This window comes from Carcharhinus amblyrhynchos, chromosome 10, assembly GCF_965287045.1.
Source record: "Carcharhinus amblyrhynchos chromosome 10, sCarAmb.v2.hapA, whole genome shotgun sequence".
Lineage (NCBI taxonomy): Eukaryota > Metazoa > Chordata > Chondrichthyes > Carcharhiniformes > Carcharhinidae > Carcharhinus > Carcharhinus amblyrhynchos.
This window is the reverse complement of record NC_137333.1, coordinates 60,598,045-60,610,378: the sequence shown is the minus strand read 5'-3', so window position 1 is coordinate 60,610,378 and position 12,334 is coordinate 60,598,045. Positions and strand designations below refer to the sequence as shown.

Here is a 12,334-nt window from a genome sequence, read left to right as displayed (position 1 = left end):
ATTGATAAAGCAGCCATGATTATCAAAAACATATGGTCTAAAGATGGATCTTGGAAGATTTCAAGAGATGAGGCTATAGTTATTTCCTTCAGCAACTTTTTCCATTGTGCAATTGGCCCTGGAATGAAAGATTGTTAACACACTGTAAATGGGGCAGAATTTAACCAGCTCAACCCGTCAATCAATGAGCAGAGAGAGCTGTAAAATCACACCAGGCCCGAAAAATCAGGATCACACCCAATTTCTCAGTTCTCGTGGTTTTATGGGAGCTGAATTTCCAGCGAGATCAGCCTCTCACTGGAAACGGGCGAGAGGCTGAATAATTTATTTAAAGGTATTTTAATATTTATTTCCATGTGATTAGGAAGCCTAACACTCAATCACCTGGGCTCATTTGCTTTTATAGCTTCGCTGGGGTAGGTGCTCTCCAGCAAGGAAAACACCTGCTTCTTATGAATGGGGAGCAGTCATGTTGGATTTGCCGGTGGAACTGGAGGCCTTTGAGGCCTCCCGGGAAGTCTGAGGGCAAGGAGCATGCCCTTTGGGCTGTGCCAGCCTGGCACCTTGGCACTGCCCACCAGGTACCTGGGCAATGCCAAGTGGGCATCTTGGCACTGCCGACTTGGAAGTACTAGGGACTGGACCCTATGGGAGCAGAACTTATGGGATTGGGACCAATGGGGGGGGGTGGGGGGGTCTATGGGGAACTGGCCTATCGGCGCTGGGCCTATGGGGCAGGGCCTATGGGAGCAAGTCATATTGGGGCTGGGCCTATGAGGGTGCAATATGAAGGGGGCAACCGGATTGTGGTGGGGAAGGGAGCCTAATGTACACTCTGTAATGGGATCAGACGGGGGGGCCCAAGGCTGCTCTGCAGTGGGATCAGATCTGCAGGAAGGGGAAGCCCACTGCCACTCTGCAGTTGCAATCAGATCAGAAGAGAGAGGCCCAATCGGTCTGGGCGGCAGGGAGTGGTGGCAGGGTCCATGTGTTATGGAGCTCGTGATCAGCCATTGGCCTCCGCAATTGAGGGCAGAGGGGGAGCTGGTTGAGGCTATCTTAAATAGCAGAGGCCTGACAGTATAAAAGTATAAAAGTTGGAGTGTAATGGTAAAGTTGTATAAGGCATTATTGAGGCCAAATTTAGAATATTGCGTACAGTTTTAGTTACCTAGTTACAGGAAGGATGTAAATAAGTTTGAAGAGTGCAGAGAAGGTTCACAAGGATGTTGCCGGGACTTGAGAAGCTGAGTTACAGAGAGAGATTGAATAGGTTAGGACTTTATTCCCTGGAGCGTAGAAGAATGAGGGGAGATTTGCTAGGGGTGCACAAGATTATGATGGGTATAGACAGAGTGAATGCAAGCAGGTTTTTTCCACTGAGGCTAGGGGAGAAAAAAACCAGAGGGCATGGGCTAAGGGTGAAAGGTGAAAAGTTTAAAGGGAATATTGGTGGGGGGGGGCTTCTTCACGCAGAGAGTGGTGGGAGTGTGGAATGAGCTGCCAGATAAAGTGGTAAATGTGGGGTCATTTTTAACATTTAAGAAAAACTTGGACGGGTTCATGGACAAGAGGGGTGTGGAGGGATATGGTCCAAGTGCAGGTCAGTGGGACTAGGCAAAAAATGGTTTAGCACAGACAAGAAGGGCCAAAAGGCCTGTTTCTGAGCTATAATTTTCTATGGTTCTATGGTTCTAGCTCTAACTCTCTGTCAGACCACTGCAGTTGCTATTGAGTATGTGCATCACCAGAGGTTGCACATACATAGTAGCTCCCTCTACAGGCTTGCTGACAAATTAAGTCCAGCCCACTGCCTGCAGCAGCTGGAAACAATCTAGGCCATTTTTTCAATGACTAAATGCATAAGATTGGTTGTGAAAACTCGCCCGAAAAAGGATCAGGAACTCTCCTATTTTCACTCTAACTGGAATCATTCTCATAAAATTCCATCGCCTATGGCCTTTGTTTCGCCATTGCTGGAAGGCATTAAGCACCTTCTGGGAAGCGATGGCCAGAACCATGGGTTCAAACCACCAATCCACACTGATAGGCTGACAGCTCTGGTTTTATGTGAGTTTTATTTTTTATTTAAATGCTGCAGAGGTTTCTCCCAACCTGTACCCACATGGTCATCTGCCTGCTTCAACAGTCATGATGTGGGTATGCCGGCGTTGGACTGGCGTAAACACAGTAAAAAGTCTGACAACACCAGGTTTTAGTCCAACCTATTTATTTGATAACATACTCGCAAGCTTTCGGGTTAGCCCTGACAAAGGGGCTAACCCGAAAGCTTGCGAGTATATTATCAAATAGATAGGTTGGACTAAAACCTGGTGTTGTCAGACTTTTTACTGTGCTTCAACAGTGCCAACTCTCAAGGTGACATCACATTGTGTCCTCCAATTGGACCACTTCTAGGATCCTGACCTAGAACTAAGGTCAACATCAGGAGCATGGTCCCATGGGAAATATCCAGTCCAAACAGTTTGTTTTACAATAGCAAAAATAAAAAAAATGGTTTTAACATTAATGAACAAACCTGATTAGAAATAAAAACAGAAAATCCCGGACAAACTCAGCAGGTCTAACAGCATATGTGGAGAAGCAGAGTTAACGTTTGAATCCATATACTCTTTTTCAGAGCTCTTCTTCTGTGATGTTCCAATGTGAAATGCACGTCGGTAAAATATATGTGATAACACTGCAAAAAAAATCTGACTCATTATCATTAGCTATGAAAGATACATCAATACCACATTGATACTTTTACCGACTTTATTGTGAAATTAAACTTTATACAGACTTTTGTGCATATTTGTGATTTTTAATCAAACATCTATTGAAGGAAAAATTAAGCAAAAGGTACAAATTCACAATTTATATGACCTCATATAAAAGAAATGTCCTATACTATTTGAAACAGCAAAGTGAATTTTGAAAATGTACTTTGAAAAATAATGTAAAACAAATGAAAACACAATGAAATACAAGAATCCTTCATTCTTGGTGGATGCACTTTGACAAGTGACCTCCTCCACCAAGTTACAACTTGTGTTAGCTTATTGACAGTGCAAGAAATGTTGATACATGTTTAGTTCTACTGCTATTTCTTTAAAGCAGTATTTATTGTGAATTCTTAGTAGGTTCCCTTCTCTGAAGAACGTTAAGTGCATGAGTAGAATTTTAACAACAGAAATACAGTCATTATTGGTTCCTGCGCGGAAAAGATTTCATTCCATAACTTATCATGAAAGAATTTGAGTTGTAACCTCTGTGCTTGTATCAAAGCAATATCTGCTTGACTTTTGGAAATTAAAAATTAACATCTCAAACATTAGCTCTTTATTTTGGAAGCTAAGACAACATAATATTGAGTTCTGATTGGCAGTAGGCGGAACTTCCACCTGCCCATGGAAGATAGTCCAGCTTTAGAGAGCTGTTGGCCAATCTGACAGCTCTCCAAACCATCCAAGCACAGCCCTGCAATAACCAAAAGAGACAATGCTGCACTCTGCCTGGTACTAAATCCTGGGACCTTTATCCATTTTTAAGGTAACTCTTGAGGAGGGAGGGTAGGACTACCCAGGGAAAGGGGGGAAGTGGGGGGAAGGGCAGGTCAGGAGAGGGGGGGATTGATAGTGTCAGGGAGTATCCTGGGAGTGGGGAAGGTGGACCAGAGCTCCCAGTTCTTGGAAAGGAGTGCCCCCACCTTCCCAGCTGAGATAGAGAATTGTTCCTTTTTCTGTTTCCCATCCTGCTCCGACCCACATCTAAATACCTACATCTAAATATTGAGGCTATGTGGGAAAATGCCCTTAACTGGCCATAAAATGGCCATGCATTACATTCTCCCCACTCCAATCCTCTCTGCCCCTCTATATCAGAACCCACCTGAGCTGAGTGTAAAATTCTACCCAGTGTTCCTGGTGGGGAAATCAGCCAGCTGGATTTAAATGAAGTCTGGATGGTAAAATGTCCTGATCTCATTTCTGGTATTTTGGCACCATGGGTGAGAATTATAACTCCCACAAACTGAGTGGAGGTAAAATCAGGATCATGCCCTCATATTTCTACATCTCTCCCATACACGTCCATGGGATTAATTCAAGTTTTTTTCAGAATCGACAAGGACTTGAAGCGTTTAATTAGGTAGGAAGAAATTAGATGGCAACAGCATAGCAGAGAAACTGCTGGAAGGAACTAGGTATAAATAAGAAAAGTTCAAAGAAACGGAAAACTGGCAAACAGAAATCAGTGTTAGAGTTCAATGAATGCACCTTGTGGAATCTTTCAGAATGAGAGAAAGTGTAAATATACTGTGCCAGTGAAGTTTGTTGTCCAAGCAGAATTGACTCTCATCCACACAATACCAGACCATTCCTCATTTGGGGGAAGTAGATTTTTGTACAATGGTGCAGAATGTCACTGCAGCTGTGCTTTATTTTTCTGGATAATGCACAAAACTATCTCCAGAATAGGTATAAATATGAATAAAGCTCCTTCTTATTCATCTTTGCAACATACTTTAGAAGACAACTCAGATGAGCATCTTTAACAATATTAGTTTGGAATTTCAATTTCCCACAAACACACCCTATATGTTCACTGAGTGAGATCACCACTTTATATCAAACAATGAGAAGTATTGGTGAGGACCAAGATTGAAACTGTCAAAGTCACTTTACAGATATATAAGAGGTCAAATTGATCTCCAACAGTAGTGTAAAACAGGCAGTTGATTTTTCACCAGTTTGCCAAGATTTGTAATTTCAAACCAAACAAAAGCAACCAACATGGAGTCCAGACAATGAGTCTCCAAAAAGAGTTTGAATTATTGTACAATGACTGACTTTCAGTGATACGGCATAGTAAAAAATCAGTTACCAATTCACAATCAGTCTATTCCACAATGCTAACATTGACAAATTTCATCCCCACGATTTTTGATCCTATTAATGAAGGTTGGATTCAGGACAAAATACCAAGCAATAGCCTAATTAACTTCATCAATGAGATCTTGATATGAGGAAAAAGATACGAGATACTACATGGTTCATAAGAGTTAACAAACTGTTTCATTGAAATAACAACGCATTAGCTACAAACATATCACCATGTTCTTAAGAAATTTCTCAGATCATTATTTTAAATAAATTTTCATTTAAGATACAAACTGAACTGAATGGCTTAACACTTTTTTTAAAAAAGTGCACATAGGAATTACTGAGTTAACACATTCTTCACTAACATCAGAACCATTTAACATGCTTATGGTTCTGTTTCCACCATATGTCAAGATCAATGATCTATACTCTCAACAGGGAGCCATACTAAAACAAAATGTGGGTTGGAGGTAGGTCTATAACATTACAGAGCAAGTTCTACAACCAGCATTGTTGCCAAAAAGGCATTTCCATTGGGATGACTGAATTGGTGAAGTTATCATTACAATCCCAAAGCAAACTGACACCAGCTTATGAACATCAGCAGTGCTTTAATATTAGAACCTTGAACAGATCTGTTTCTATTTTCAGTGCACAATTCTGAATTACACAGGTAATGAAAGTAACTGATATCACAGACTTCTTAAAGCTTTTTAGCAACATATGAACTATTGAGTACATTTTCCATTTTTGTATTCCTGCTTTAGGATGTTGTCTACTGAGAGTGCATATTGGAAAATTGAGAGCACAAAGCCCTGATTTTCTTTCTTCAACTCATTTAAATTTATAAAGCAAAACATTGATTATATTCTATATTATAAACATTACTTTCACATTTTAAGGGATTAAAACTTAGCAAGAAGCTAACCCCCATGGCTCAATAAAGAAATGTTGACTAAACTGGCGGTTGTAGAAACATTGGGATTTAACTTAATGCTTCTGGATCTATGCAGGAAGTAAAGAGTCAGGATTCCCATCCCAGATTACTGTCCAGTTTTTGCTACGCAAAATTATATTTGTGTGGATGTCAGGCGAGCTCAGGAAAATAGCTCATTACCAATCTATATCTAGGCTGAAATGTGAAGAATGACTATTCTGGTGAACAACAGGGGGATTGCAGACGACCCAACGTGACTCCTGGAGAGAAAAGGGGAGAAAATTGTGGGAAGGGGAAATCACAGCATGAGGATATGAAATGAAGCGATCAGAGTTCCTCATCGCCAACTTTATCAAATGGCAAAGAATAGCCTATGTTTTTTTTCTTGTTTTGAGCAGCTCGTCCAACCTGAATAAAGAGTAGACCTGCAAGTAATGAAAAGAAGATGCCAGCAGGAGCTGCCATGAAAGACCAACCAAATTGAACTTTCAGCTTTGGATGCGGACATAATTTAGTTGGTTCAATGATCTGGTCCACCACAGCATCAAGAGCTTGAACCCAATAGATGTACATAATAATGGAAAATGTGGACAAAATACCTGAAAACAAAAATAATTGTAATCAGTATAATCAGACATAGATAAGAACATAAGAAATAGGAGCAGGAGTAGGCCATCTAGCCCTTCGAGCCTGCCCCGCCATTCAATAAGATCATGGCTGGTCTGTTGTGGCTCAGTTCCACATTCCTGCCCTCTCCCCATAACCCTTAATCCTCTCTCTTATCAAAAACCCATCAACCTGTGTCTTAAAAATATTTAGCGAGGTAGCTTCCACCACTTCAATGGGCAGAGAATTCCAGAGATTCACCACCCTTTGAGTGAAGAAGTTCCTCCTCAACTCCATTCTAAACCGCCCCCCCTTTATCTTGAGGCTGTGCCCCCTAGTTCTACTGTCCTTTCTGAGCAGGAAGAGTCTCTCCACCTCTATCCTATCCATCCCATTCATCATCTTATATGTCTCAATGAGATCTCCCCTCATTCTTCTAAACTCTGAACGAGTACAAGCCTAGTTTATTCAGCCTCTCCTCATAGCTCAACCCCTTCAACTCCGGCATCAGCCTAGTAAACCTCCTCTGCACACCCTCCAAGGCCAAAATATCCTTGCGTAAGTACGGCGCCCAAAACTGCACACAGTACTCCAGCTGCAGCCTCACCAATGCCCTATACAGCTGCAGCAAGACCTCCCTACTTTTATATTCAATCCCCCTCGCTATGAAGGCCAGCATCCCATTAGCCTTCCTGACCACCTGCTGCACCTGCAGGCTGGGTTTTTGCGACTCATGCACAAGGACCCCGAGGTCCCTCTGCACCGTCGCCTGCTGCAGTTTTTCTATGTTTCATTTATCAAGATTTTTAATTGTTACCTAACACGTAAAGGATTATTTTTGCAGCACCAAGAGAAAGCTAGTCAGCTTTACTGTGATGATAGTAATGCCAAAAGACTCAACTTCCACTATTTTCCTTTGTATTTTTTAACTGATCCAGTGCAGATATCTGCAAACCTGCGTGTTAAAACTACTTGGTTACTGCCCTTCAAAAACCTGTTTAACTATGTGGTCCTGCATGTTTCTATATGGTTAAGCAACTCTACAATGAAGGTGAGTCTTGTGTTGCATCTTGTAAGTAAATTGAACTGCACTTTTTAATGGTCTCTTATTAACAGGTTGGCAGAAACGTGCGCTCTGCTCACACTGCAGTTTAAAGGCTATCAAGGTTCCATTGACAAAGTTGTTAATTGAACTATTCCAAAATTTAAAAAATGAATACTTGGCACATGATAACATTCAAGGTTATGGCCCGAGTGCTGGTAAAAGGGATTAGGTGGGAGTTCAGATGTTTCTTGCATGTTGGTGCAGACTTGATTGGCTGAATGGCCTCTTCTGCACTATATGATTCTATGGTTCCATGAAAATCCTCTCCTCTATTCCAGATGACCACTATTACAACATTTGAGGTTACCAATATCAGAATATATAGGACATTTGATTGTCTGCATGCTAAACAGGAGGTTAGAACATAAGACATAAGAACATAAGAAATAGGAGCAGGAGTAGGCCATCCAGCCCTTCGAGCCTGCCCCGCCATTCAATAAGATCATGGCTGATCTGTCGTGGCTCAGTTCCACTTTCCCGCCCTCTCCCCATAACCCTTAATCCCCTCTCTTATCAAGAACCCATCAACCCGCTTCTTAAAAATATTTAGCGAGGCAGCCTCCACCACTTCAACGGGCAGAGAATTCCAGAGATTCACCACCCTTTGAGTGAAGAAGTTCCTCCTCAACTCCGTTCTAAACCGCCTCCCCTTTATCTTGAGGCTGTGCCCCCTAGTCCTACTGTCTTTTTTGAGCGGGAAGAGTCTCTCCACCTCTATCCTATCCATCCCATTCATCATCTTATACGTCTCAATGAGATCTCCCCTCATTCTTCTAAACTCTAACGAGTACAAGCCTAGTTTATTCAGCCTCTCCTCATAGCTCAACCCCCTCAACTCCGGTATCAGCCTAGTAAACCTCCTCTGCACTCCCTCCAAGGCCAAAATATCCTTGCGCAGGTGCGGCGCCCAAAACTGCACACAGTACTCCAGCTGCGGCCTCACCAATGCCCTATACAGCTGCAGCAAGACCTCCCTACTTTTATATTCAATCCCCCTTGCTATGAAGGCCAGCATCCCATTCATCTTCCTGACCACCTGCTGCACCTGCAGATTGTGCAAAGGACACTTTCAACCTCATAAACAAAGGTTACAGAAGTTCAAACCAACAGAAAGCCAAGAATATTTATTTGTCAGAAGTCCAATTCTGTGCCTTTCAATGCTGTCCCAGGATCTCTCTTCTCAAAGCTAGGGAGGTATTTGGTAACTATACCGTTGGTTATTTTCAGTGAACTCATTGCTAAATGTGATTATAGTATCTACTTGTGTCAGAATGTTGCATTTCCAACTTACAAATTGTGATATTAGATGGTTAAATCCATTAGTATGTGTAAACATTGCATGTAGGGAATATAGAAGCAATGACTTATTTGTATATTATCAGTCCATCAGGGCTTCTCCCTCTCGGCGCCATGACCATGTAGCATGCAGCAGAATTCTTGTTTACACCTGGGAAAGTGAATTTCAATGAACTACATGAATAGGTTTCCCTACAGCCTATTTATAAGGGAATTCAATTTGTATTCTTAATCTCATCAAATTGGCAAAATCAGTGACAGAACTGGCCCTGCAGAGGTGCATGTTAATTGGCCCATTCCTTTTTAAACATTCTCCTCTTTATTCCGATCAACGCTTTACCTATTACAGCATTTTGCGGTTACCTATATCAGATATTCTGGATTTTTAACCTGCTCCGTATAGCTCCCCTGGCAATTTGTGAACTCTGAGAAATAGATAATTACAGCAGAACATGTTCAGAAGGAAATACAATCACATTCTAAGGATATGTGAAAATGTGTCAATATATTGGGTCACATTTATTGCACAGATTTGAAATTTATCAACTGTTACAATATACAGGGAGAAGGCAGGAGAATGACACAAAAGGAAATGTTCATTTGAAAGGCCAGTGCAGGCATGATAGGCCAAATGGTCTCTTTCAGCACTGTAAAAATTCTATGATTCTGCTCTTAGTTTGAAATGGGCGGCATGGTGGTACAATGGCTAGCAATGCCGCCATACAGCGCCAGGGACCCGGGTTTGATTCCCGGCTTGGGTCACTGTCTGTGTGGAGTTGCACACTGTCCATGTGGCTGCGTGGGTTTCCTCCAGGTACTCCGGTTTCCTCCCACAGTCTGAAAGATGTGCTGGTTAGGTTCTTTGACCCAAACAGGTGCTGGAGTGTGGTGAACAGAGAAATTTTGCAGTAAATTATTTGCAGTGTTAGTGTAAGCATTATTTGTGACTAATAAATAATAAATAAACTTTTACTTTTAAATGCGTTATATGTGGGAAGGGCTTGTACAAGGAAATATATGACAGCACTTACATCAGCTGTTGTACATCAGAGGATGTTGCCTGGCATGGAGGGGCTGGGTTACGAGGAAAGGTTGGAGAAACTGGGACTGTTCTCCTTGGAAAGACGGAGATTGAGGGGGGACATGATAGAGGTATATAAGATACTGAAGGGAATAGACAGAGTCAATAGTGAGAGACTGCTCCCTAGATTGGTTACAAATACAAGAGGACATGATTTAAGGGTGAGGGGGGAGAGGTATAATTTGGATATGTGAGGAAGGTTCTTTACGCAGAGAGTTGTGGGGGTATGGAACGCGCTACCGAGTAGGGTGGTGGAGGCGGGAACGTTGGACTCGTTTAAGGTTCAGTTACATGAGTGAAATGAGGATGGAGGGTTATGGTAGGGGTTATTAAATAAGGGTTAGAACCTCGGGAGACACCGGAAAGGCAGGCTTGTGATTAACGTTTTTGTCTTTTATTCCGCAGGTGGAGGTCCACCTCGTGTCAAACGAGGGGCATGCACACGGTGGGTCATGCGTGGGCTGCTCTTGGAGGTTCCGGGAGTGGCCTAGTACTTCGTGTCGGTGTGTGTGCTTGATCCTGGACCGGTAGACGGGCGCCGCAACAGCTCGGTGACTAGCACTGCTAGCTGTGCAGATACATGGATTTGGGCCTGTGTCTGTGGGAGTTTGTGCATTCTCCCTGTGGATGCGTGGGTTTCCTCCGGGCGCTCCGGTTTCCTCCCACACCCCAAAGATGTGCTCTTAGGCTGATTGGTTTTACCAAATTGACACTATTCTCCCCTGAATCTGGCTAAGTCAGGGGTTCTATTTGTAGATACGCAGGGTAGAATAGGTGTAGGGTGATGCGGTGGCGCGGGCTTGTTGGGCCGAAGGGCCTGTTTCCCGTGCTGGGTTGTTCTTTGTTCTTTGTTCTTTGTTAGCTATCAGCAATTAAGGTGCAACTTTAGTGGCTCTATAATAGGCATAGGGAGAGGGATCTCTTAACAATACTGTAGCAAAGTAACAGTCAATAATGCCTGTTCTTCAAAAGGGTTCATAACAATTAGGTCAGAAGTCTAGTTTGAGAGAGTAGCTTTAGAGTAATAACAGTTAACATGAACAGACTGTCTTCAACAGGATTTGGGAATAGATATGTCATGATCACTTATCAGCAACACGCACATTTGATATAAGCAAACTATATTATATAAAGGAATTTGTTTTGCAATACTTCTTCAGAGATCCTAAAACATACAAGAACCAAAAAGCTACTTTCATTGTGTAGTTCGGCCAAACACTAACTGTATAAGAATAAAGTTTGTTCCATCCATTTTGCCGTCATGTGTCTTCTGCTTACTGGTCAGCGATTGGAGGTTGAAACTAACAATCATATTAATAATAAAACAATTACATTCAAACAAGTAAGTTGTATTTCTTTCCAAAATTAATAACCATTTCATGAACTGGGTCTTTCCGTTACTTTTCCTATTTACTATTCAAAATATAGACCCTAAATTTCACGTACCAGCCAAAACAAAAAACCCTCCTCCGAGAAGGTATAGGGTGTCACGGCCTTGGAAAGCTTCATAAACAATGAGCCCAAATCCAATCCCAATAGTGAATACAGACAACACGATCAGAACGCTCCACGAATGACGGAAACCTATAAAAACAAGTCAACAATCAGTTAAATAACATCATACAGAATGATCAAAGGCTGCAATTTATCAGTTAAGAAATATTGTGATTGAAGTTCTGGAGACATTAACTGAACGATGTTAAAAATCACAATGAAGTGATGCATCATCCCACAGTAACAATGGGCTTGATTTTGCTGTTGAGGACATTAAGACTAACATTTACATGTAACTCAGACAGCAACCTCTGGGAACTGCGGATGCATAATTAAATACAGAAATTAGGAAACTGATGTTCAGTGCTACTCCTCCAAAAGCTGCACTTTAATCGTACTTCACCAAGTGACTCACCATTGAAAAATAGGACACAGCATGAAGTTGCTATACACATGGAATGTGTATACTCACTGAATCTGCTAGAAGTTAGAGTTTGCCTAAAGCTGTATAAGAAGGTTTAACTATCTGATAAATTTTCTTTTTTTTTAACCATCAAATAACTTTTTTGGGACCGAAAATTAATTTTACAAGTGTGAAATCTTATTATTTTTCAGATTTAATTATTTTTGGAGGGTTTAAAGAAGTTTTCTTTTACTTTCCATCTCTTATTCTTTCCTGCATTAATCTTCTATTTGCTTTCAATTTCTTTTTATGTACCAATTTAACACTGAATTCAATATTCCAAATTACACTTTCTGGTTCAGGTTCTGCATGATTCAGAATCCCGCAAGCCCCCCTAACTACACCCCAACCTCCTCCGCCCAAGATGCCTGGTCGGTTCCTCCCATGCGGCTGCCTGCCAATGCACTCCCCACCCCGCCTCACAACCATGGTGTGTATAGCTGGGGGCACCTTCCGGAACCCATTGCCT

General features: G+C 41.9%; 1 protein-coding gene across 1 annotated transcript in view; it reads right to left on the bottom strand.

Annotated features, from left to right (window-relative positions):
* Window positions 1-3,605: 3,605 nt before the first annotated feature.
* Window positions 3,606-12,334, bottom strand: part of LOC145348983 (transmembrane protein 182-like) — a 56,160-nt gene continuing 47,431 nt past the window's right edge. The window contains exons 5-6 of the mRNA XM_080197158.1: window positions 11,355-11,492; window positions 3,606-6,419 (exon numbers count right to left, since the gene is read on the bottom strand). Coding sequence (XP_080053284.1) covers window positions 6,148-6,419; window positions 11,355-11,492 — 410 coding nt within the window. The 3' untranslated portion in view covers window positions 3,606-6,147. The remainder of the gene's footprint in view (window positions 6,420-11,354; window positions 11,493-12,334) is intronic.